Below are 27,936 nucleotides of genomic sequence, written 5' to 3'. Positions count from 1 at the left end.
GTTTCAGTCATTGGACTGTAGCCATGCTGGGGCACTGCCTTAAGGGATTTTGTCAAATTGTCCCCAGTACTTATTTTATCAGTTTCTTTTTGGTGAATTACTAAGTTGCAAGGATGTAAACAAACCAACACAGGTTGTCAAGCAGTAGTGGGTGATAAACAAACACACACATATATAAACAATAATCATAATGACATAGGAGATTATTTCCTTTTACTTTATAAATTCATACAGCATATTTTTATGGTTAGTAATCAATGTGGTTACCTGTAACCTAGAACATAACTGAGAGCCAGCACGGTATCCGCCCAGATATAGCCCTCCAAACTTACACTAATATATATATGGCAACTCCTTTGTACACAAGGCTGCTGCAGGAGAAGATGATTGAAAAGAAAAGAGTCGCCATATTTCATTCCATAATGGTTACCTCTGAAGAGTGCAGGGTTAAATAATCAGACTGTTACTTAACACTTTGTTGAATCTTGAGTGTGAAGCCAATTGGTAAAATCGGCTGTAATGGATATATAATACTGTACACTTCAATTAATATACCCATTCTACTGACAGATGTACAAGTGCATTTTTTCCAGACTTATGGATTCTTAGATGGCTTACACACACATATTATGCAACAAGCTTTTTTTTCAGTTTCTGTCTATCAAATCCACTTATAAAGCTTTGGTCAGCCTGGAGCAATTGCCAAGGTGCCATACAGTGAAATTTAACTTGTAACCGCAGGATGGGCATGAAGCTTCTTCGCACATAGGCATGCCTACTACTACAAATGTTTCTTTCTAAACCTTTTGGTGATATCAACATTAATGGAAATGCTTACAGTCTTCATAATTTGTATTATTTAAAGGAGGTTTTTCATTCTACGTCTTGTGTATATTTAAAAAACAAAATGGTAAGTGACTGAAAGGTCCTTTTACGAAAGTACGGCCGATGATTCTCTGGATTAATTAGGTCTGCATTACAGTATTATGACAGGCTTGTGTCGTATGTTGTCAATGAACTTCGTCAAATATATGTTTACTACATTTCGCGTAAACATTGCTGTTTACTACAATATGTTCGTAGATGTCCACAAAGCAGTTCGACTTTCATTATTTCACCAAATAGTGTGAAAAACAGAAAGGAAACAGTAAGTTGATCTGTTTTTCAGTAGCTAATTGTTAAATAATATGTGTAGTAACATCTACGTAGACTAAGCTGGCAAGTTGTTATTTACATTCATGGAAAAATCATTCTGGTGTTCAGTTTTTGAAACTATTCATGGTCAATATGCATGATCTTGAAGTATTTGCTATTAACTGTGACGGATTATTATAATGTTTCCCATTATCATACTTCTTTATTAATTGAATTTCAGTCAAATCAATTTATACAGTTTTAATATATTTTGGACATCTAGAATTCCCGATTTATAGCTTGTCACGTTGACTTTCTGTGTCGGTTTTTTTAAGTGTCTTTGAATTCTAAATTTTTATTAATGTAACAATAGTGATGATTCTTCCATAATATAAGCTTTTACAAAAGAAGACAACGAAAAGAAAAAAATAGGGAGAGAAAAGAAAAAGAGAAGAAGAGGGAAGGACATCAATGCAGCACGAAGTGTAGCAATTGGTTGCACACCCCAAGGTTCAACGGAGCCTACTGAATTCTATCAAGAATTTGTTTTGACAATAAATATACATATATTTATATTGTATTCCGTGCGCTTAATTATATTTACTTTAACAAAATCTAAAAACATCAAAATGAATGGAGATGTTAAACAATAATCAGTCATGATAAAATTGTTTTAAATTTCTAATTCTACTTGCTTTCTTATCGTTGTTTGTAGTTTCTCGTCCGACAGTTTCTGATCAGACACGTGCTAAATAACATGCTTATAGACAATTACTAAATGAAAACATTCATTGTTTATTTTCTGTAATAATGTATCCACGTTTTTAATTGGTGTGTTAAGGCGTGAATTTAGACATAATAATAAATAGTTCAACAAAAAACATTTATATAACAACGAAATGATTATACATTACTTAACATCAGTGTAATTTATATCAAAATAGTTTTCATTAACTGTTTCAAGTAAAAGAGCATTCCAATCCCATCAACTACTGTAGGCCTTGTCTTTACGATAGCTTACCCTCTCCCTCTCTCTCTTTCTCACTTCGAGACATCTTGGGCAAATAGTCTCAGTTCGATCTTGTGAGTGAAATTGAGTTGACGGAAATTGTGCAGAAGCCCATTAAGTGGATACACACAGCCATCCTGGACACACATCCAGAGAAAGGGCACCCGACTAATTGGCCTGAAGTCACTCACCAGTACATTCCAACTTCTGACCCACAATCATGGTATCTCTTCTGTCATTCCATCATTGACCAGTCTCCTATCACCTAACTCAGGCACTTCTGACTCTTGTATCTCATTTTACTGTGTGTGTGAAATTGTGTGTGTCGGTGGGGGCTGGTGTCTACACCGCTAGGTCCCACACCAAGTACTTTTACCAATTCTTCCTTGTTAGTTTGTTGATCTTCTAGAATTTCTTCCCTACTCTTACTCTTTTACTTGTTTCAGTCATTTGACTGCGGCCATGCTGGAGCACCGTCTTTAGTCGAGCAACTCAACCCCAGGACTTATTCTTTGGATGCCTAATACTTATTCTATCGGTTCTCTTTTGCCGAACCGCTAAGTTATGGACACATAAACACACCAGCATCTGTTGTCAAGCGATGTTGGAGGGACAAACACAGACACACAAACATATACACACACATATATATACATATACATATATGTCCCCATATATGTCTTAAGTCCCCATCCTCTTATCACATCATCCATATTATTGTGTCTTTCCTCTATGTATTTTTTTAAACTTTTCTATATTATTACAATATTTCATGTTTGTTTAAGATCCTTCTCTCATAATTTGCATGTTCACTTTTCATTGTCCTTTCTACCTTATATTCTTTATTTCAGAGTTTGTGGGAACATTGAAATGGTAATTACTGATTCAAGATATATCCAGAAATATATCAAATTTTGAAAACAGAAGACAGGCATTATCAAAAAAAAACTGTTCTTTATAACCTTAATTAAGTTTCTGTGAAATTTAAATTAAGTTTATAAACAGATTACAGTATAAACATGATAACATAGGGACTGTCTTGGCGTAATGACTTCCATATCTGTTTGTCTTCCTGAGAACTGGAGTCAGTTTATTTGTTAGTTTCTAATTCCACTTTAACTCCAAGAAAAAAAAAACCAATAAAATGATTTATAACAGTTTCTTTATGATTGATACGTCTACAGATGTTGTCAAATATCACTTTTTATGGTAAGAAAAAATACATTACTACTTCAGAAATTGTTGAGAATCATCATCACTGTTTTATAGCTGCTTTTCCATGCTGGCATGAGTCATGTGTTGTCTGAGGCAACATTTTACAGCCAGATCCCCTTCTTGCTGTCAAGCTTTTTATATGCCTTTTACATTATGCAGAGACACAGTGTGACCATCCTGCAACAGAGATACACTTGATAAAACTGGAATAGATGCAGTAAATCTTGAAACGTGTCCGAGCATCTTTATTTATTATACTACATTTGAAAATAATCTTTTTCTAGATTTATAAGGAAGCTATGGAGGATAAACTTTACAAAAGTCAATTGTATGCTCAAACACAGCTCAACTTCAGTGACACATCTCTTCAGACATATGTAAATGCACAGAAAACAGCATATCACTTAAACATCAACAATAAGACATTTACTAAATGTAACTTGTTATTTAAGCAAAACTTACAACAGACAAACTCAAAACTTAAATATTTTAACATTACCAAAAATGGTCCGTTGTCTTTGCTTAAAAATGTTCAGAAAGAGGAGAAAATTTACCAATGCATAATTTGTGGCAAAATTTTCACTGACAGTAGTAATTTGACCAAGCACAAACGTATTCATACTGGTGAAAAGCCATACCACTGTGATGTTTGTAGTAGAACATTCTCTCAGAAAGGTCATTTGTCTGCACACAAATATACTCATTCAGGTGAGAAACCATATCACTGTGATATTTGTGGTAAAACATTTTCACAAAATAGTGTGTTAACTGTTCATAAGCGTGTCCACACAGGAGAGAAACCATATCAATGTGGAATTTGTGCTAAAACATTTTCCCGAGGTTATGATTTGAATAGACACAAATACATTCACACAAATGAAAAGCCCTATTACTGTGATGTCTGTGGGAAAACATTCTCCGAAAGAGGTAGTATGACTAAGCACAAACACATTCACACTGGTGAGAAACCATACCATTGTGATATCTGTGGGAAAACGTTTTCTGAATCTAATAAGTTGACTCGTCACAAACAAGTTCACACAGGAGAGAAGCCATTTTACTGTGATATTTGTGGAAAAACATTCTCAGGTAATAGCACATTAAATAGACATAAACGCTTGCACACGGGTGACAACCCATACCACTGTGATATCTGTGGGAAAAGATTTGCTGTGAGTAATAGTTTAACTATACACATACGTATGCACACTGGGGAGAAACCATATCATTGTGATATCTGTGGTAAAACATTCTCTCAAAATGGTCATTTAACTCAACATGTACGTATTCACACTGGTGAGAATCCATTTCACTGTGATAGTTGTGGTAAATCCTTCTCTCAAAAAGGTCATTTAACTCTTCATATACGTGGTCACACAGGTGAAAGACCATACAGCTGTGATATTTGTGGTAAATCATATGCTGATAACCAGAATTTATCTCGCCACAGACGTATTCACAATGGTGAGTGACTCCTCATGGTTTCAGTTGAAGAACAGCTGCTAAAAATGGTAGTTTGACTAACCACTAATGACGTTAAATGCAAGATAAACCATTAAACATAGAATTACTTGGAAGAAATTGTGCAAATTATTATTACTTCATGAGAAGGAAATTTTGTGAGACAATACAATGAAATATTGGAATTTTTATGTGACAGTCAATGTAATATTTTTATTACAGAAATGAATGAAAGTTGGATCCATTTAATTTTATGTTACTTTAATTAAAATTTTGTCATGAGTTCTGAGTTAAGGAATTATTATTATACACTGATACTAGAATATTACCCATCGCCACTGTGAATGGCATATAATAATTATAATTCAATTTTTATCAAATTTCTTAATACTTGTACAAAATGATAAAATGAGTATTAATTTTCAAAAGAAAAATATTTCCTTGAAATACAATGAAATGAAGCAAATTTCCCATTTGGATAACTCCTCCCATAAGTACTCTGTATTTATTCCCTTTCTTACTCCTGCCAATAAACCTAGTATTTACAGTCACCCTATGTCACTGATGTTAAATCTCTTGTATCTCATTTACTCTCTTTTACCTTATTCTATATGACATAAAATAACTAGCGGAATCAAATAACCATCCAACATTTATGTAGGTTATTATTAAATAGGGATATTCAGATGAGTACTTTCATTGTGGTTGTTGTCATAAGGTTTCAACCATTTTAACCTCCAACTATTAGGTTCCTGCTATATTCAGTAACATAGTCAGAGTTTCAACTGAACCCCCTGATAACCTACTAACTTAAGCTATTATATAACTCAACTAGCAAAACTACTACAGTTAGCACTTTATGATTATATTCATTACTTTGTTACCCCATTGGACAGTTGGTGGAAATTAAGAAGTATAAACTTTCTTTTCCTCTTTATTCATAGTTTAGCTGAATTCAGCTAAACTCCAGCTAATCTCTGGTTTATGCAGACTGATCTTGCAGTATCAGATGGAAGAGAATGTCTTTGAACAACAGCATAAGAATAATCTATTGTATGTAACTGAATATGACAGGCACTCGAAGAAGGCTGGAGGATACATCATCCAAAACATTGTGACAATAACAACCAAGATGAGGATGCTAATGTGAATACATCAGAGTATAATAATTGATTATATGGAAAATTATAAATAACTGTTTTAGTATTTAATACAGGTTGTTCATAAATTACCATTACAATTTGAAAGATTCAGTTAGAAATGAAAAATAAGTATATAATAAGCCTCTTTAAAGACAAAGAAAAGTAATTTAAATATTAAAACTTCAATGATATTTATTTAATATGCAAAGAAGTTGATTGATGGAGCTCAACTTTAATGTAATAGTTGTAAAGATAACTTTTGGACACCCTGTATGCCTAACTTTTTTTAAAACAATCTATTTCATCATACCACACCAGCCAGATATTCTCCATAGTTGAGAAATTCTTCAATAAACTATTCACAGTTTAATTTTTTTTAAATCTCACCTATTTGCAATATTTTTATATAGTGTTATCGTCTTTCTTTCTCAAGCATAAGCTTGAAATTTCTTTTAACTTTTTTTCTAGAATATTCAGAAACATAGTAATGAAATTGAATACAGATTTACATGTGTCAAGGTGGTGTTAGGAAGGGCATCCAACCATAGAAACCATGCCAAATCAGGCTGGAGTCTGGTGCAGCCTTCCAGCCTGCCAGCCCTGGTCAAACTGTCCAACCCATGCCAGCATGAACAACGGACATTAAATGATGATGATGATGAAGTGTAGTTATAATTTATTATTAAACTTTATATAGATGTGTGATATTCTCTACTGATATATTCTGGGTTAACTTTGATATCCAAGCTGGTTACACAGATATAAAAATATGTCACTTTTGTATCTGCTTTACAAGATTTCTTATTTCTTTATTGCCCACAAGGGGCTAAACATAGAGGGGAAAAACAAGGACAGACAAAGGGATTAAATCGACCCCAGCGCGTAACTGGTACTTAATTTATCGACCCCGAAAGGATGAAAGGCAAAGTCGACCTCGGCGGAATTTGAACTCAGAACGTAACAGCAGACGAAATACCGATAAGCATTTCGCCTGGCATGTTAACGTTTCTGCCAGCTCGCTACCTCTGCTTCACAATATTTCTGATATGAGATTGTGTTGATGTATTTTGGGAGCACCGTTCTGCCAATAATAACCTACTCACTGGTTTTAATTTACTTTTGTGTTAAGTAATTAGTTAACTGATTTTGAGAAACTATTAAAGAGAGGGGACTTATCAGTGTTTATGTCACAGCCTGTGGCAGAAGACTCTGGGAAACTAATCAATTGATGAATTAACTATGAATTGTTGACTGTAGAGTCAGAAAATTTGGAAGAAAGGGATGACAAATTTGATGAGTGACACTTGAGAAAAGTGACTGAGAGATAGTTAGTCCTATTGGAATTAATTATGCCCTAGAAGGAGAGGATGCAGGAGGCACATGAGTGGAAGAGAGCCAATTACCAGAAGTTGGTGGATGACTGTTGTAAGAGTGGGTGGAGAACAAAGTTTTTGCCAATGGAGCTTAGCAGCTGAGGGTTTACAGTTCATACTTTAAGTCAGGTCTATGGAAATCTGGGTATTACAGGAACAAGCAAAAGAATCAAGAACAATATAGTTGTTCAGAAAGTGTCTAGATGGTTCTAGTTGAAAAGAGATGGTTAATGGCATCAGTAGAATGCTGTTTACCTTAGGCTTGATCGATCAAGGTTGGATTGCCTGAATGAGGTTGTATGTTTTAAGATCCAGAACACTCAGTGACACTGATGGTGTGTTCAAGCAAAGCATATGTCAATATATCAAACATTGAAGAACTAAATTATAATACAGGGTGAAAATGGGTAACAAAAGAAATGAGGTACATTCATCGGAAAAGAATGTAGTTCTAATGCCTTCATCAGAATAGTAGTGAGATGTCAGCCCAGAAAGTTGGATAAAAAGCTGAGCTTTGTAATTATAACCCATTATGGTCACTATGACTACCTCATTATTATATTAGTAGAACTCACAAAAAAGGATATGTAGTTTAAAATGAGGTCTAATTTTTGTGAGTTGAAGAAATAGTTGCAATGCTAAGTTTAGGGAAATGACAGCTGTAAGGAATAAATTTTACAGCCAAGTAACTCTTGTACAAAGAATGATTGTATTGTGAAATTTCAGGATTTTTTTTTACATTGGATATATTTGATTTTATGAAGGTAAGGTAGAATTTGAGGAAGACTTGGTTGCAATTTCTTGTAGATTATGTGACCATGTAAAAGTTTCCTCATTGGCACCAAGTATGGATTCAGGACATCAGTATACCGCAAGCCAACCTTCAGTGAACGATACCTCAACTTCAATTCCCACCATCCATACAGTATAAAGAGAGGGATTGCTCAGTGCCTAAAACATTGAGCAAAGAATATAAGTAGTGATCGTGATAACTTGAAATAATCAAGCTCAGTAACAATCTATTAAGCAACAACTACCCTAAAAACATACTATCCACTCCAATTATGAAGAAAAGAGAGGATGAAACCAATAAACTGTCCACAGTCTGTTTACCCTATGTGAAAGGCCTTTCCGAAAAGATATAAAAGATATGCAGCCCATATGACATCAGAGCAGTATTCAAGAGTAATATAACACTTTGCAAATATCTCCTTCGTGTAAAACTACCAATAAAAGAGAATATGACCAAAAACTGTGTGTACTCCATCCCATGCAGCTGTGGTAGGTTATACAAAGGTGAAACATGTTGCCCCCTCAAAATAAGTGTAGAGGAGCATCGCAAAGCTGTGACACAAGGAGATATTGATAAATCGGGTATAGCTGATCATGTATGGAAAAATGAAGTTAAAATAATAGACAGAACACCACTGGAAAATATGAAAACTAAAAGAAGCAGCACATATGCTAGGACACAACGACCTCCTAAGCAGACCAAGTGCAGATATGAATAGTATAAGGGAACTGGTATTAAGGAAGAATAGGAGAATATTAGATTTATAAGCCCTAAAATTCCCTCCATAATTGCCCACAGGCATATGGCATAGTGGTCAAGAGCACGGGTTACAAACCCCAAGATTTCGATTCAGGGTAGTGGCCTGAATAATAATAATAACAACAACATCGAAAAATACCTGAGGAATGAGAACCCAGGTTCAAAATTTCCCCAAGACACCTGATGAAGGCTGGAGGGTATATCAGCCAAAATGTTGTGTCCTCATCCTGTTTGTGCTAACAACAAACAGGATGAGGACAATCTGTCAAATGGAAATAATGTTAGTATCATAGTGTTGACTTAATTATGTATTAACCTGAACTTCACTACAGGTCTGTATATTCTGGAATATCTTTTTTGAGGTAGAGCAAGAGAAAAATTTATTACTGTTTTAAGACTAATTGTTTGAATAGTACTGTCAGCAGTTCTAGTGGATTTATAGAGAAACAATAAACCTCAATTTGATCAATACCAAATGCCTACAGCATAATAAATAAGTTAAAGTGACATATGGAAAAATTTCTCAATGAATAGAAATGTCTTTTTAGTTGAAGAAAGAAAACAAACCTGGAGATAATTGTTAACAAGAAATCAAAACTCACCTTCACAAAATTTACATATTTAATGGAAAATCTTATAAGGTGACTGGTATGACCTTGTATCAAAATTATTGGACAGTAGTCAAAGTTGAACCTGATTTATCATTCGACAACAAGGATTTTTACATATAGAAATAGATTTAGGGAGAGTAGAAGTTTACCTAAAGCAAGCTATGGGAAATAACTCAAGAAGACCAATGCCATGAATTTAGAAATAATTTAAGTTGTGGAGTACTGAATAATATAAGTAAAAAAAATCCTCAGTTAACTGAAATTTCCTAATGAATAACTTCTGATTTTTCATTATTTTCTCCCTGCATGTTTGAAATTGCAAGGATTGCATCATTATTTTGCACTGTTGCAAGGCATAAATGTTAGCACGCCTGGTGAAATACTTAGCAGTATTTAGTTTGTCTTTATGTTCTGAGTTCAAATTCTGCTGAGGTCGACTTTGCCTTTCATCCTTTTGGGATCGATAAATTAAGTACCAGTTGTATACTGGAGTCAATCTAATTGACTGGCCCCCTTCCCCGAAATTTTGGGCCTTGTGCCTAGAGTAGAAAAGATTATTTTGTACTGTTGCATCATGAGCAAAAATTGATCAGCACAGTTGTTGTTGTTGTTGTTGAAGTTGAGAGAGTCTGACACATAGTCAGTTGGTAGGTCCTCTTATCAAGAAATTTTTCCTCAAACTTGACTTGATTGTAATTGTGGCTGCTAACAAAATATCTGGATAATTTTTGGTGTTTAACAATCAATATTCTTCTCTCTTGGATTCCAATTCAATTTTTTTCTCACACAAATGTCTAGTTTGATAATTTTAAAGTTTTAAAACATGATGTATAGACATGAGGTAAAATGAGCAATGTCTAATTCCAATGATTTCTTCTCCTGAACTGCATGGTGAGTAGATATATCACAAAGAGGACACTCGAGCAGATCGTGATGAAGCTATAGATATTTTATGTTGAAGTTTTTTATATATTTAGTTGAGATTTGTTAATTTCATATCATGTGCCATTTTCCCTGATCCTCTTTCATTTAACCTAGATATTAAATTTAAAAAAAATATTTCTGATCTTTTTGATGACTAGAGATAGATATTGATGTGTATGAATCAGTTTTCTGGAAAACTGAAGTGTCAAATTTACTTTATCTTGGCTTACTCATTTTGCCCCAACCAAAATTGTCTTTTATATGCTCAAAGAGAATGGCGATAATTTTTGAAATTGAGATCAGATTACGTTATAATGCTTTTAATGAAATCAGGGAAGGTCATTTGCTTAACTGATGTAGTTTTGTAAGGTAGTGAACATTTGTAAAAAAATATATTTTGTCTCAAATCAAAAATGCAGTAAAAACACCTTATTTTGCCACTTCCCCCTCCTCCCACTGTAAGGTTAACTTCGCTTTCAGCCCTTTGAGCTAGGTTGTAATTAATCCAAACCCTGAAATAATTTACGTCAAAAAAACTTAGATGCTGCTTTTTTAGAATCATAAGGTATTTTATACATACCATTCCTTTCATGTATATAACATAGTAGAGAATGAATAAACAACCCATTTTGTGAAAGTATGGCTGAAGAATTTATACTGATGTATCTGTATCGGTTAGTTTGGGCTGTATTATCACTGCTGTTCACTAATTGAGTATGTTGGTATATTTGTGTACTAATAATGTCCGTTAATTGCCCTCAAATCCGTTCATGTCTCAATATTATTACACCAAGTAATGAAAGAAGACAAGAAAGAAAACGGTAAGTTGATCTGTTATCAGTAGCTAATTATTGAATATAATGTTTTAGATATTTTTGTGAAAACATCTGTTTTAGCAGCCTACAATATTAATGGTCAGGTGTTATTTACATCCAGGTTTAATTTTTTATCTAAAATAAAAAAAAGTAGTCGTTGGTGATGTTCTGTTTGAGAAACTATTTAGCAACACTATACATGGTGACATTGAAGTTTATTTATTAATTACGACGTATTATCACAATGTTCTGCATCGTTTTTCTCTTGTTAGCTAAATCTCGTTAGAACTAAATCAATTGCAGTCGATATTTTGGATATCCAGAGTTGAGTTTCTCTTTTGATTAAGCCTCTATGTGTATATAAAATATGTTTTTCTTGTGTTCAGTGTGTTAAATCATATTCACTTTAAAGAAATAGGAACACATCAATACCCAGTTTATACGGTCAAACTAAAGCGTGTGTTGATGGGTGTTGATGTTGTACATCATATATAATCAATAATGATAAACATGTTTTTAAAAACCGAATTTAAACAATTCTATTTGCTATCATTTTATTGTGGCTTTCAGTCTTGGTTATCTTTGATTAGACATGCTAAGTAAGCACATTAAAAAAATTATGTGTTATATGGTATTATTTCATTTTCATGAATGGAAAATGAAAGTGGAAATAATGACACTGTTAAGCAATGATCGGGTGGACTTGTCGGATAAACCTTCCTTTCCATTCTCTCCCTCCACCCAATGAAGATATTTCTTCAGATTCATGTTTTTAACAACGGAGATAACGATTTAGACCTTTTCTGTTGCTGTCACACTTTTCTTTTTTTTTATTATAGTGTTTTAGTTGTTTTCAAATTTGGTGTACAGAAAAGACCCTACGATTTTACCAGAAATAGTTTTTCAAATTTTGAATTCTTTTCTTGAATTTTTCTGCTCTTAACATTTTTCGATTTTTTTTTTTTCTTAGCGTCAACTCTTAAAATTACGGAGATTACAATTGATTACAATATTGCAGTACTGATAAAAAATTAAAAAATGATATTCAAAATTTTTAATGCCAATTATACACAATAACTTTCTGCCTTCGTTCAGTGATCATAAAACGAAAGAAGGCTGGTTACATTTAATTTTTAGCCCCATTCACGAGTATTTTAAATCGTTGTGCATGGTTATAGTGTCATACACAACAATCTATATCATGTATGCGTACCTTTCCTTCATTGGACACTAAACTCTGCTTGTGAAGACCTGTTGAGGCAAGTGAAATCGAAATCAAATTCGATGACTGGTATCCGTGCTAGTGGAGCGCTAAGAGCACCATCCGAGTGTGATCGTTACCAGAGCAGTTGACTGGCTTCCATGCCGGTGGCACGTAAAAAGCACCATTCGAGCGTGATCGTTACCATTTGAGCATGGCTGTTGCCAGTACTGCCTGACTGGCCCTCGTGCCGGTGGCACGTAAAAGCACCCACTACACTCTTGGAGTGGTTAGTGTTAGGAAGGGCATCCAGCTGTAGAAACTCTGCCAACTTAGCAGTTTGACAAAAAAAAAAAAGACTAATAGAATAAGTACTAGGCTTACAAAGAATAAGTCCTGGGTCAATTTCTTTGACTAAAAAAAAACCTTTTAAGGCAGTACTCCAGCATGGCTGTAGTCAAATGACTGAAACATGGAAAAGAATAAAAGAATATATATATGTATATCACTGTATTGACCAGATTATTGGATATTATACACTGCTAATCACAGTACACTTCCTTGTATTGCTGTAGCTTTCGAACAATGTCACCCTGCTGAATGATGTGGCCTGCTACCAATAGATCATCCATTTACAGCCGAGTGAACTGAAGCAATGTGAAATGAAGTTTTTTGCTCAAGAACACAATGCACTACTGATTTGGAAATCAAAACCATGAACTTGCAATCATGGGTGCAATATATATATACACTCTCTCTTTCCTTTCCTGAGCGTCCAATAATACTATCCATATCACGTCCTCACCTTGTTGTTTTTTTGTTTTTTTGTTATTGTGTTTTTGAACTATATATATATATATATATATATATATTTAATCTTTTACTTGTTTCAGTCATTTGACTTGTCATGCTGGAGCACTGCTTTAACGGGTTTTGATCTCTGTTACCGAACCTCTAAGTTATGGGAACGTAAACACACCAACATCGATTGTCAAGTCATGGTGGTGGGGACAAACACGCACACACACACACACATGTATATATACGACGGACTTCTTTCAGTTTCTGTCTACCAAATTCACTCACAATGCTTTGGTTGGTCCAAGGCTACAGTAAAAGACACTTGCCCACAGTGAGACTGAACCTGGAACCATGTGGTTGGGAAGCAAGCTTCTTATCACACAGCCATGCCTGTGCCTTATGTGTATGTGTGTGTGTGTGTGTGTGTGTAATTTGTGCCTCCTTGTCTTGATATTGCATTATGTCACCATGAGGCATGCTGTGCCATTTGCTTCCACTTTTCCATGAAAAACATATCTGGTCATAGAAAATCTGCTTCAACAAATTCTGTAAGTGTGGGAAACTGGATCTTAAAATGATGATGATTAAATACACAAAGGGCTTCTTTCAGTTTCATTTACCAAATCTACTCATAAAACTTTGGTTGACCCAAGGTGATAGTAAAAGATACTTGCCCAAGGTGGCATGCAGTGGGATTGTACCCGAAACCTCTTTGTTGGGAAGAAAACATCTCAACCACATATGTACATATTCTCATGCATAATTGTTAACAATAAATTTTTTTTCATATATGTTTAATAGATGTCTGAAAAAAAAAACGTTTTTTCAGTTAATATCTGTTCATATCTAATTTCCACTAAAATCATTTTGATCTGTTTTCTCTATCTGTACACCCCATTATTATCTTCCTTCTAAAGTCCTCATGTACACATTATATCATCCATTTCCACTACATATCCGTACTATTGTGTCTTGCTTCTGTAAGTATTTTCTGATCTTTGTTATTTTAATATTCAATGTCTCTAGTCAAGTCCCTCCTTTTTAATAACCTCCATTCAATTTTGCTTTGTCCTTTCTACTTTATATTCTCTATTTCAGGGTTTGTGGTGACATTGAAATGGAAATTGCCAGTTCAAGAAATTTGTCAGTTTTTAAAACAAAACTAATGTTATCAAGTACACAAGTAACTATTGTTCATAACCATAAGTTGCAGCAAAATTAAAATCAAGTTTATAAACATATAATTCAGATTGGAGCCTGGTGTAGCCATCTGGTTTCACCAGTCCTCAGTCAAATCATCCAACCCATGCTAGCATGGAAAGCGGACATTAAACGACGATGATGAATTCAGTCACTTAAAATGTGAACAAAGCTTGATCCTAGTGACATGTGTACATTCGCAGAAACATCATATCACTTCAACATCTGTTATAAGACATTCATTCAGTCTAATCCCTTATTTAATTTGAGCAAAAAGTATTTCATATAAATTCAAGGATAACTATTTTAAAATCTATAAGTAAAGAAATTACTAAAAACAATTCTTTGTCTTTGCATAAAAATGTTCAGTGAGATATAAAAAAAAAAAAATTACCAATGCACAATCATGTGGTAAAACTTATCCTACATCAGCAATTTGACCAAGTATAAATGTATTCATACTGGTGAAAGGCCATACCACTGTGATATTTGTGGTAGAGAATTTTCTCAGTAAGGTCATTTGACTATGCACAAATATATTCACTTAGGTGAGAAACCATATCACTGTGATATCTGTGGAAAAACATTTTGGCATAATAGCGAATCAACTATTCTGAAACATATTCACACAAACATATCAATGTAGTATTTGTATGAAAACATTTTTCTGAAGTTCTAATTTGAATTAGACTCAACTACATTCATCAAAGAAAAAGGCCATACCTTTGTATTATCTCTAAGAGAGCATTTTTAGAAAGAGGGAATATGACTAATTATAAAGATACTCACATGGGTGAGAAACCATACCGTTGTGATATCGAAGAGAAAATTTTCTCTTTGTTAGCTAATCACAAACAAGTCAGAGATAAAGCATTCCACTGTGATATTTGTGGGAAAGGATTCTCTGACAACAGTGCATTAACTAGACATGTACGTGTGCACACTGGTGACAACCCATACCACTGTGATATCTGTGGGAAAACATTCTCTGGTAGCAGCACATTGAGTAGGCACATTCGCATGCACACTGGTGACAACCGATACCACTGTGATGTCTGTGGGAAAAGATTCTCTGACAATAGTGCATTAACTAGACATATACGAATGCACACTGGTGAGAAACCATACCACTGTGATATCTGTGGAAAATCATTTTCTGACAGTAATAGTTTAACTAAGCACATTCGTATGCACACTGGTGAGAAACCATACCCATGTGATATATGTGGAAAGAGATTCTTTGATGGAAGTGGATTAACGAAACACATACGTATGCATACTGGTGAGAAACCATACCACTGTGATATCTGTGGGAAAACATTCTCTCAGAATGGTCACTTAACTGAACATGTACGTATTCACACAGGTGAGAATCCATTTCACTGTGATATCTGTGGTAAATCCTTCTCTCGGAGTAGTCACTTAACTCTTCATGTACGTATTCATACTGGTGAGAGACCATACAATTGTACAGTCTGTGGGAAAAATTTCTCTGCATATAGTAGTTTAACTAGTCACAAGCAAGTTCACACAGGACATAAACCATTTTACTGTGATATCTGTGGAAAAACATTCTCTAACAGTAGTGGTTTAACTAACCATATACGCATACACACTGGTGACAACCCATACCACTGTGATATTTGTGGTAAAACATTCTCTGACAATAGTACATTAACTAGACACATACGCACACACACTGGTGAGAAACCATACCATTGTGATATTTGTGGTAAAACATTCTCTCAAAATGGTCATCTAACTCAACATGTACGTGTCCATACAGGTGAAAAACCATATCATTGTGATATCTGTGGTAAGACATTTTCTCAAAGAGGTCATTTAACAATTCATGTACGTGGCCATACAGGTGAGAGACCATATAGCTGTGATATTTGTGGTAAAACATATTCTGATAATCAAAGCTTAACTCGTCACAGGCCTGTCCACACAGGTGAGAAACCCTATCATTGTGACATCTGTGGTAAAACTTTCTCTGAGAATAGAATTTTAACTAATCATAAGAAAAAGTCACACGGAAGTCAAACCTTAGAACAATAGGATAACTTGGAAGACATTGTGTAAATTATTACTTCATGAAACTGGAAGGAATTCCTCTAGGACAGAATTTGGTGAAATATGATTGGATATTACAAGAAAATGGACAAAATTTTATTTTCTTTACCTCAATATTCTCTCTCTGAAAAACCTTTGCTGGAGATTATTTAAATTTTTTACTGTAATGAAAATGAGTTAAAGATTTACACTTTTGAATGTGACAATTTCTCTGGTAGAAAGTTAGCGTAAATAACAAATGAAGTATTGCAATGTTTTGTAATCAAACTTTATTTAAATGTGTGATCTTCTCAACAGATTAACTTTTATAACTAGTCTGGTTGTGGAAATATCAGTATTGTGATACTGTGAACAGTCAACAATTGTGTTTTGCATCTGAAGTACTTGTTTGTCTTTGAATTGATGTTTCAATACAAGCAGATTCGTCCATTCAACTTTCATTTCTAGTAGTTTTGTTTGTAAAAATAAAATGGTATGTGTGTGCAGGCAGCTTTTGAGAGTCATCATGTTGTACTCTCATATTCCTTAGACTTTCAAATGTTTGAAGTGTATGAAAATTTGCCTGTAATATAGATAAGCTTATTTCATTGTTTCTGCAATAGTGAGTTTGTGTCTTTGGGAGGTGATTGATCTGATCTTTTCAAGGCTGGAAAACACTTCAGCATCCAATAACTATTAACCCTCAACAAAGGTCAGGTACAACCTACAATGAAGTATTGCTGCAACACAAATATATCCAAGAGTACATCTAAAGAAATGCGTCTCAACTGATTGGCGTATAGTCATTCACTAAGATGTTCTAAACTCCAGTCTATAGATGAGCTTTGTCCCTTTTCTATGCATGTCTGCAGGTCCCATTCCTTCTTCTCTTCTTCTTTGGCAGTCCATCTTGACAAATGATGACGTTGTCTTTGATCCTTAGGGGTTGTCTTGATGGCGTTGGCAGGCCCTCTCATGGCCGAAAAGGCCGATTCTAGAGGCACATGTCCGATTACACTGAGAACAGCGAAGAGGGCTCCAACGAAGATGAGCTCATCTAGGATTTTGCTGACATTCCTTGAGCTGTTTCTGATTTTCCTTGTGAAGTCTAGTCCGCTCATCCTCAAAATGCTGCGTACCAGTTTTGACCATACCCCTCCAGGTAGTACGGTCTGTGGCCAGTGTTTCAATTTTACCAGGGAGGATGTTGCAGAGCTTCAGGGATTTCTTGAGATAATCTTTACATCGCTTCTTTGGACCTCCATGCGGTCAGTTACCCTCTGCTAACTTCTCGAAAAGGACAATCTTGGGTATACGGTTTTCTGGAATCCTGATAACATGCCCCACCCAGTGCAGTTGATGTTCGAGGATCATGCTGGTCAATTTTGCTCATCTCAGGATCTCCATATGTGGGATCTTGTCCTTCCAGGTCAGATGAAGAATTCGCTGGAGACAGCGGATGTGAAAGAATTTGAGGAGTTTGACATGATGAATATAGTGTCCAGGTTTCTGAGGCATACAGAAGCATGGAAACCACAACAAATAAACCACAATAAACCTCGATTTTCGTGGAGAGATTCAGATCAGGATTAAGGAAGACCCTATCCTTGAGACATCCAAAAGCGGAGAAGGCAAGGTGGATGCGATTCTGAATTTTGTGGTCAATGATCCCATTGCTTGAGATGATGCTACCCAAATAGGTGAATTTCTCGGTGTTCTTTAGCTGGTTGTCTTGGATCGAAAGAGTCATGGGGTAAACCATTTTTGGAGCATTGAAGGATCTCTGTTTTCTTGGTGTTGACCTGGAGTCCAGCCCGATGATAGGTGTTGCACACAACATTTAGGTTCTGCTGAAGGCTGGCTGGTTCATTGGTGATCTTGAAAAAGGCCACGATTCTCAGGATCATACAGTTTCGTGGTGTTTAGTCGTTTTGATGCTGTCGACTAGGGGGTTGAATGTTGATTCTAAGCTTGGAGCGGATAAGATTGTGGTTCGACCAGCAATCTGCTCCATGCACTGCGCGAGTATGGAGGACATCACCCATGTCTTGACAACGGATAATGATGTAGTCTAGATGCCACTTTTTGGAATGCGGGTGCATCCATGATGTTTTGTAAATGTCCCGCTTTTTAAAGAGGGTGTTAGTGATGCACAGGTCATACTCAGAGCAGAAAGTGAGTAGTCTCTGTCCATTAGCGTTCATTTTCCCTGTGCCGTGAAGACGGCATTGTCACACCCAACACGGGAGTGGAAGTCACCCATGAGTACGATCTTGTCTGATCGGGAGATGTTCTGAAACGCAGTATGCAGAGAATCATAGAAGGCGTCTTTTACCTCTTCATCAGAGTCAAGAGTTGGTCCATAAACGCTGAGAATTGTTAGAAAGCGTTTGTTTGAAAGTAGGATTTTGATTGTCATTAGGCACTCGCTGATACAGGAGGATACTCCAGGAATTTTCTGCAATAGGCTGTTCTTTATTGCGAAACCAACCCCATGCAAATGGGGCATCCCAGAGGGATGTCCTTTCCAGAAGAAGGTGTATCCACCAGCTTCTTCAGTGAGGGAACCCTCATCAGGGAAACGAGTCTCACTGAGTGCAGCAATGTCGACATTGTAGCGCTTGAGTTCAGTGGCTACAATAGCAGTGCGTCGTGGGGGTCATCGAGTGTCCGGCTCATCATGTGAAACATCATCAAGGAGGGTGTGAACATTCCAACATGCAAAGATAAGTTTGTCGTAGTTCGCCTTTATAGCCAGCTTGCATGGCATCACCTTCAACCACCTTCACTAGGAACAGATCTGCTGTTGGGGACTTGCAATGCCAGAGCCACATTTTCAGGATTCGGGCTCTAAGTATATATATAAAAGTAAAAATATATACACACACACACATATATATATATATATATATATATATATATATATATATATACATATAAAAAAAATAGAAATAAAAGAATTATTAAAAAAAAGGTGCCATGTGTGAATAAGAATTATATATAAATAATATTGTATAAAGAAAAGCAAAAGATATGCAATTAAAAGACATAAAATAATATATATATATATATATAAAGAGAGAGAGAGTAAAAATATACATATACACACATAAAAAAAAAAGGTGTATACATATTTACAGACATTTTGTTGGATGGCCGTTGACTATTCAGGAGTTCATCCTCCCTTTGAGAGGTTTTATTTTTCATCCTGCAGGGTGTCCAACAACACCCTGCTCACCAAGCAAGCCTGGTGGGGTTGCCAGTTTAGTCACCGATGACCCGACCATGCGATAGGTTGTACTGGATTACATGTTACCAGTAGCTCTCAAGAGCGTCCTGATATTCCACCCAGTATGTGTAGATCTTTTTTTTCCTGCTCATATTTTTGCAACTGTTTAATGTTGACATGTTAACAATGTCAATTTCACCAGTCTCTATGAGCCTGCAGAAGCTGTATACATAGCGTTTACCTCCAGACCAAACTAATAATGTAAAAGCCGGATTTTAATTGAAATACACACTCTTTCAGGTTATTGCATTCAAAATGTAAAATAATTGAAAAAAAAAATTATTTTTGATTGAGAAGAAAGCCATAACTTGGAAAAGGGGAATATGGCTGTTGAAAAATGTCTCTCAATAGAATTAGAAACTTGTATTTAGATTGAAAATTATAGAATAACTGACTACTAAACAGTGATAACAGATCTAATGCTGCAAGCTAATTATTTATTCTATAATTAGAGTAGGGTCCCCAGATTAACAATTTAAAACATTATGATGAAATAGTGAAGTAAATAAGGGTTATTAAAGAAGTGACAGTTTTGGTTGGATTAGAATGAAAGTAACGGAGGAATATATAGAGACAAGGCTGGATGATAGACGTCAGATGTAGCTTGCTGGTAGAAGGAATGACAGTTTGTAAGTATTTTACATCAAATGAATGATGAGTGAAGTGCTTAAAATTGTAAAAGAATGTATTAATGTGAACTACAATGTCATTGGAGGAAAAGTGTATTTAGAATGGTGCTGCTGAACATAGAGTGTGAATGAATTAGGTTAATTATAGCTATCGTAGAATCAGTTGAGGGTCCAGTTGTGGTGGTCAATGTAGAGGTGATCAGTAAACAACTAGAGAGTTTGCAATAGGGTGGACTCTGCTAAAAGGTGTCAGGTGGTGTTGGACTAAGTCTATCATCTAAGGAGGCTATGGTGGGATTTGAACTCAGAAAGCAAAGAGCCAAAACAAATACTGTAAAGCATCTGGTTCAATGTTCTTATAGTTTTGCTAATCTACCACTCTAGATTGGCATCTCCTTTCCATCCTGAAAGGATTAAAGATGAAGTGACCATGGCAAGATTTGAATACAGATGTGTGTGGGTGTGTGCCAAGAGAGTTTGTTGGAGATTTGGCTGTTATTTCGGTACTCCTATTTTATGAAGCATATACTCATTTACTTGTTTCAGTCATTTGACTGCGGCCATGCTGGAGCACCACCTTTAGTCGAGCAAATCGACCCCAGGACTTATTCTTTGTTAGCCTAGTACTTATTCTATCGGTCTCTTTTGCCGAACCACTAAGTTACGGGGACGTAAACACACCAGCATCGGTTGTCAAGCAAAGATGGGGGGACAAACACAGACACACAAACGTATACACACACACATATATATATATATATATATATATATATATATATACGACAGGCTTCTTTCAGTTTCCGTCTATCAAATCTACTCACAAGGCTTTGGTCGGCCCGAGGCTATAGTAGAAGACACTTGCCCAAGGTGCCACGCAGTAGGACTGAACCCAGAACCATGTGGTTGGTAAGCAAGCTACCGACCAAAAAATTTCAATAAAAAATATGTGCAAAAAAGAGTTTGTGTGAGATTTGCCTGTTATTTCTAGCGTATGGATAGACTGCTTGAAGGCTTATTTAATGTCCGAGAGTGAGTGGGTTACGTCTCCACCATGTGCGCCCAATTTTGATTTCAAAGTATTTAATAAGTTATTTGGAAATCATGAAGTGAAACAAACGATGGATCTTTCTGATTTGGCAGGCGCCACTTGTTTTCTTAATGAAACACTTTCAAACTTGGGACACTGGTAGAATGTGTCATATAAAACATCTTTTACTCTTAGTGTTATTGAGAAAATTTTATCTATTTAAAGTTATTTCATGTTAAAATTGTCGTATTTCGGTAATTTCAACCAATCACTGACGTCTATTGAAGTGAAAACAATTACTGCTGTGGAATGTAAACAACAGGTTCTAGCGGTGTAATGGGATCTTTTCCCTTGAATAAAAGTAGTGTCGTTGTTTGTCAACAACAACTATCGACGACACTGTTATTTATGACATCGTTCGTGCGTTTGTACTGGTTTTACCTTTACGGTTTTAGGGTTCGGGTTTTAGAGTTAGGGTTAGGTTTATGAGTATTTTTTCCAAACCCTAAAGCTAAAACCAGTACAAATGCACGAACGATGTCATAAATAACAGTACCGCCGATGGCGCGATTCTGCCGTTTGGGATCTTTCTGATAACATTCTACCAGTGTTCCAAGTTTGAAAGTGTTTTGTTAAGAAAACAAGTGGCGCCCGCCAAATCAGAAAGATCCGAATCATAATCTCTGTATTTTCCCACATATTTAAAAAAAAAAAAAAAAAAAAAAAATTCTGATAAACGTCAAAAATGAAGGAATGGGTGGAGGTGGGGGATTGAAATTTTGAAATGCCAATTTTTGCCAATTTTTTTTCCAAATTCGCAATCTCCGTACCCGAAAACAGGGGTTTCTGTGAATAAAAAAAAATAAAAGGGGAGGGGTACAAAAAGAAGTCTTTCCTCAACATAATTTACGGAATACTTCTTGGGCGTCCAACAACCAAATCACTGAGGCTACATTAATTCTCCAGGCCACACCTGCCTGTATCTCTCATTTTGTGACATTATGCGACAAAACAGAACTCCTGTCTCTCATTTGCATTGGGAATAGCAATTAAGGTAAATTTTCAGATTAACACCCGCACGATTTTCACTAGGGTGTTAGGGTGGGAATTCCGTCCCTAACCCTTAACACCCTAGTGAAAATCGTGCGGGTGTTTATCTGAAAATTAACTGCAATTAATTCTCTAATTAAACACACACTAATCAAGGCTGAGATTAATTATCAAGTTACTATCATCTCATGCTAAGTGGAGACCAACATGTCAAAGAATAGATCCAATATTTCCTCTGCGTGTCGTAAAAGACGGACTTAAAGAAGTTGAGGATTTGCACTCCGACTTCGTAAAACCATCACTAGCAACGCCTACTTAACAGATCCATAAGTTGGAGGGTTGTCGCCTGGAATTGGGAATCATAAACTGCGACGCGCTATTGCAGCGCATTCCTCCATACTATTACTGTTTATTTTCCTCTAAAAACGTAACCTTTCTCTTCACAACCAACCCCTAATTTCCAGCATGCGCACGTCCACATCTTCACACACATTACATCTAGCCCTCTCTTTTTGCTCTATTCACACCATCCACACTTCAGGACACCACACTCAACATGCACACACATTTCTTTAATCTTTATAGTCAGTCAGTTACTTATCTTCCTCAGCTTTTCGCTCTTTTGGATGCAAAACAGTGTTCTCCACACTTCCGCTCTGCAATTTGTCATTCTGCTTCAATTTCATAAGATCACTTAATGCTATTCTCCTTTTCTGTTCTCTCTCTTCTATTTTTGATGAATTATTTTTTGCTTCTTCCTCGCAATGTAATGAAATTCTCTCAACTCCACTTCGTTGTTTTCTTTCTTTTCCTGACTATGCTTGTATATTCTGATGCATTCTACCTGGATTACAACTGGGTTTATCTTATTAAAGTATATAACTAAGTTTTATGTTATCAACCAAGTTTATTTATTGAACCTATATATATATCAGTGTAAATACTCAGAGATCTGTTCACCTTTTTTATATTATGACATCAAATTGTGGGAAAATACAGAATGAATGATATCAGTAAGTTGATCTATTGTCAGTAGCTAATTATTGAATATGATGTTTTAGTATTTCTAGGGCAAACATCTGTTGTAACAACCCACAATATGATGTATTGATAGTAAGTGTTATTTTACATTTATGTTTAATCGCTGTTTGAAAGTTAAAATATCAGCAATGTTTAGTTTTTGAAACTATTTACTAAAACTAAATATACGATAGCTCTTTGTTTATTAATTGTCACAGTGTTCTCTATTGAGAATCTTATTTTAATAAAATCAGTTTGTAGAGAGCCTTGATATATTTTGAACATTCAGAGAAGTTTGTTTCGACACGGTCTCTATAAATATATAGGTTTATCTCGTGTTCCATGTGTTTATTTACAATTCACTTTAATAAAATATAAAATCCTCCAAGAACAGTGCAAACGTGCTAGACATCATATTGTTAAATATTTAGATAAATATTGTTAAAAATAAGTAATGTTAGCTCCGTTCTAAATTTTCACCTTGTCTGTAAAAATCTCTGATCAGAGGCATTTAATAAACTTGATATAGAAAATAAATGTATGAATAAATAAACTAATATGTAATTATATTTTGTAAATTTTAACAATCATCTCATGTATATTGCTGAATATGTGCATTTTTAATTGGTTCTGTTGTAAAACTCCTGAGTATAATATATAAAGACTTGCAGGACCCATGTTTTCTTCATACCTCTTTTTAGCATCTACCGAAATATATTTGTTGGACATAGCTGCACAAGTGAGGCCTTCCTCATAACATTTTGAAAAATTGATATATTTTTAATGAAACTTTGCGCAAATACCTTTCATATGGTTTAGATTACGATTATATCGGAATTTAATATAAGAAAAGAAAAACTGATCGGGGGAGCAGATATTTCACACATCCTGACTTTGTTTCCTCATACGTTCTGATGATGTATATTCCAATTATGTTTTAAAAAATATGATTATGTAGATTACGATTTGTGTAAAAAAATTACTTTTGGGGACTGTTCCTCCCTTTCCCTTCTGGAGTTCGCTACATGAATATTTTCTAATAAAATGAAAATTTCCAGAAATACCGTCATAATTTGAAAAATAAAATTATCAGAGGTGAATTTATTGGTAAGGCGATTTAGTATGCTATGGGTCTTGACGTTTTCATTTTTTCTTTTTAATATTCATTCAACATATTCCAAAAGGGAAAAGGTAGAATACTCCTCAAAAAAAATTTTTTTTTTGTTTCAACATATTTGTAATCATCATCAAAACATATGAGGAAATAAAAGTCAGGACATGTAAATTATCTGAAACTCTTCTAACCACCCATGAAAAAAAATTCGCAACAAATTCTAATATAGTCGTAATCTACACCATCTGAAACGTATTTGTAGAACATATTGAAAAATAGATATGAGGAAACAAAGTCAGGGGGCGGGGCACACCTGTGTAAATACGCCTTTTGTTGTGAACACTTTTATTATTGTACACATCACGGTAAATTTTCAGATTAACACCCGCACGATTTTCACTAGGGTGTTAGGGTAAGGGACGGAATTCCCTAACCCTAAAACCGTAACCCTAACACCCTAGTGAAAATCATGCAAGTGTTAATCTGAAAATTTACCCACATCACAACCTGTATCATATATTCCATCAGAGGTTTTTCATCTATCTGTCACTATACTGATAATGTCTTCTAATGTTTCTCGTTTTCTGTTATTTTACCTTCACCATTCAACATTTCCCTGACCACCACTCCTCTTTATAATATCAAAGGTTCAATGTCTCCTATAGTCCTTTCTATCAATTTCAAGCGGTGTTCAACAAATGTTGATAGTGAAATCAGAAACGCTGTTCACGGACGTCATTATATAAAGTTCGTTGATTAAAGGGACATAATAATGACGACGAAATGTTGCAACAGCTTTGCTTTTCAAAATAACTTTTAACATCTTTTGTAGAGAGTGGTGGGGAATAAAAGAAACCAATTAAATTTGCTCAGCATCCGCACCTTACAATTACGTTATTACATAGATATATGTAACAATCAGTAAATCAATAAAACTATTTCAAGTTGAAAATCAAATGTCACTTCACACCGACAATGTATGGATATACATGTAATCAAATGGTCGATATTTCTATCACAGTGTTGATTGTGTTATTGCTGAAAAGCAACAAATCCTCTTAAAGTAGCTGACTAGTTTCTGATCTGGAATTTAGATGATTTATTTCATGTCTTCTCTTTCCCTGTTATTCTTTCATTCAATCTAGTCAAGCCCCATTTCTCTAATAACATCCATGTTAGCTTTTCATTGTCCTTTTATACCTTATATTCTTTATTTCAGGTTTTCTGGTGACATTGAAATGGTAACGATAGATTCCTTTTATTTAAAAGAAATCTGTCCGGTTTTGAAGACAGAAGATATACATTATGACATGAAGTACACAAGTGGCTGTTCTTTATAACCTCAAATAAGTGACTTTGAAATATAATTTAAGGCTGTAAACATATTGCAACTGAGACATGAAGCATGGTAACATACAGAATCTGTCATGTGTAGGTGTACAGAATAAATCACATCACAAAAACATCAAGAAGAAAGTATTCACATAATCTAAAGCCTTATTTAAACAAAAATTACTTCATACCAGATCAAAATTTTTATAATTCATAATAGAACACTTCATACCAACTCAAACCTATTAGGATTCACAGTACATCAGTTGCTAAAAACAGCTGTCTCTGTAAAAATGTTCAGAAATACAAAGCTTGCCAATGCATAATCTTGCCATAATTTTCTCTGACAACAATAATTTGGCCAAGCATAAATGTGTTCATACTGGTGAAAAGCCAAACTACTGTGATATCTATGGTAGAACAATTACACAGTAAGGTATTTGACTAAATCCAAATATATTCATTCAGGTGAGAAATCATCACTGAAATCTGTGAGAAAAGTTTCTTGCAGAAAGGTAAATTAACTGTATACACACACACACATACATACATATATATATATATATATATATATATATATATAAGAAAAGTTATCAGCATGGTATGCAGAAATATTTTCTGAAGGAGGTAAAATGACTAATCACAAACGTACTCACACAGGTGAGAAACCATATCACTGTGATATATGTGGGAAAACATTCTCTGTCTGTAATAGTCTGACTCAACACAAACAGGTTCACATAAGACAGAAGTCATTCCCTTGTGATACCTGTGGAAAAACATTTTCTGGTAACAGTGCATTGACAAGACATGTACGCATGCACACTGGTGATAATCCACACCACTGTGATATCTGTGGAAAAAAATTTTGTGACAGTAATAGATTAACTAGACACATACGCATGCACACTGGAGAAAAACCATACAACTGTGATATTTGTGGAAAGAGTTTCTCTGACAGAAGTGGTTTAACTCAACACATACGTGTACACACTGGAGAAAAGCCATACCATTGTGATATTTGTGGTAAAACATTCTCTGGCAATAGTTCATTAACTAAGCATATACGTGTGCACACTGGTGACAACCCATACTACTGTGAAATCTGTGGTAAAACGTTTTCTGACAATAGTCATTTAACTCAACATGTACGCATACACACTGGTGAGAAGCCATACCACTGTGATATCTGTGGGAAAACATTCTCTCAGAATGGTCATTTAACTCAACATGTACGTATTCACACAGGTGAGAATCCATTTCACTGTGATACCTGTGGTAAATCCTTCTCTCAGAGAGGTCATTTAACACTTCATATACGTGGTCACACAGGTGAAAGACCATACACTTGTGATATTTGTGGCAAATCATATGCTGACAATCAGAATTTAAACCGTCACAAACCTGTACACACTGGTGTAAAACCATATCATTGTGATATTTGTGGTAAAACTTACTCTGAGAATAGGAGTTTGAGACATCATAAAAAAAAGGCCCATGGACAAGTAACAGTAAAAGAATAGAATCATTTTGAAAAACTTCATAAATTCACAAGCAAATTTCTATGAGGCATAATACAATGAAATTTTTGGGGAACATTACAGAAAGTGGATAAGAACTATGTTTTCATAACAATGTTTGTCTCTAACAAACATAAACTACATACTTTTTAAAAACTTCTTTCCAGAATGTTCAACATGGCAATGGAACGGAATATAGACTTACATGTCATTTTGACCTAATTTGGCTAAAACATTGTAAATATGAAACAGTTTAATGTTTTATAAAAGGAAATTTACATAAACGTATAGACCTCTCTATGAGATTATTAAAGATCAAAAATATATATTTTTAAATTATTAACTTTAATATCCACTCTGTTTACACAGACATTTGTCATAATTTTAATGCTATGAACTGTTCTATTTTGTGATTGATATATTTTTCTGTCTTTCAAGTAAAGTTGCAATAATCTATAAAAA

At 35.0% G+C, this 27,936-nt stretch overlaps 2 protein-coding genes across 2 annotated transcripts; both read left to right on the top strand.

Annotated features, from left to right (window-relative positions):
• Positions 1 to 84: 84 nt before the first annotated feature.
• LOC128248340 (uncharacterized) lies at positions 85 to 27,936 on the top strand. The gene is made up of 5 exons (XM_089355250.1): positions 85 to 1,147; positions 2,995 to 4,822; positions 17,923 to 17,998; positions 25,842 to 25,863; positions 26,545 to 27,936. Exons 2-5 carry the CDS (start codon positions 3,658 to 3,660, stop codon positions 27,475 to 27,477), a joined length of 2,196 nt encoding a protein of 731 aa, XP_089211376.1. The 5' UTR covers positions 85 to 1,147; positions 2,995 to 3,657; the 3' UTR covers positions 27,478 to 27,936.
• LOC106881323 (uncharacterized) lies at positions 10,135 to 17,017 on the top strand. Its single transcript, XM_089355850.1, has 2 exons — positions 10,135 to 11,242; positions 14,337 to 17,017. Exon 2 carries the CDS (start codon positions 15,204 to 15,206, stop codon positions 16,497 to 16,499), a length of 1,296 nt encoding a protein of 431 aa, XP_089211976.1. The 5' UTR covers positions 10,135 to 11,242; positions 14,337 to 15,203; the 3' UTR covers positions 16,500 to 17,017.

Source organism: Octopus bimaculoides, chromosome 7, assembly GCF_046866305.1.
Source record: "Octopus bimaculoides isolate indiv1 chromosome 7, ASM4686630v1, whole genome shotgun sequence".
In the NCBI taxonomy this organism is placed as follows: domain Eukaryota; kingdom Metazoa; phylum Mollusca; class Cephalopoda; order Octopoda; family Octopodidae; genus Octopus; species Octopus bimaculoides.
The sequence above is the reverse complement of the archived record's forward strand: the minus strand, read 5'-3'. Positions and strand labels throughout refer to the sequence as shown.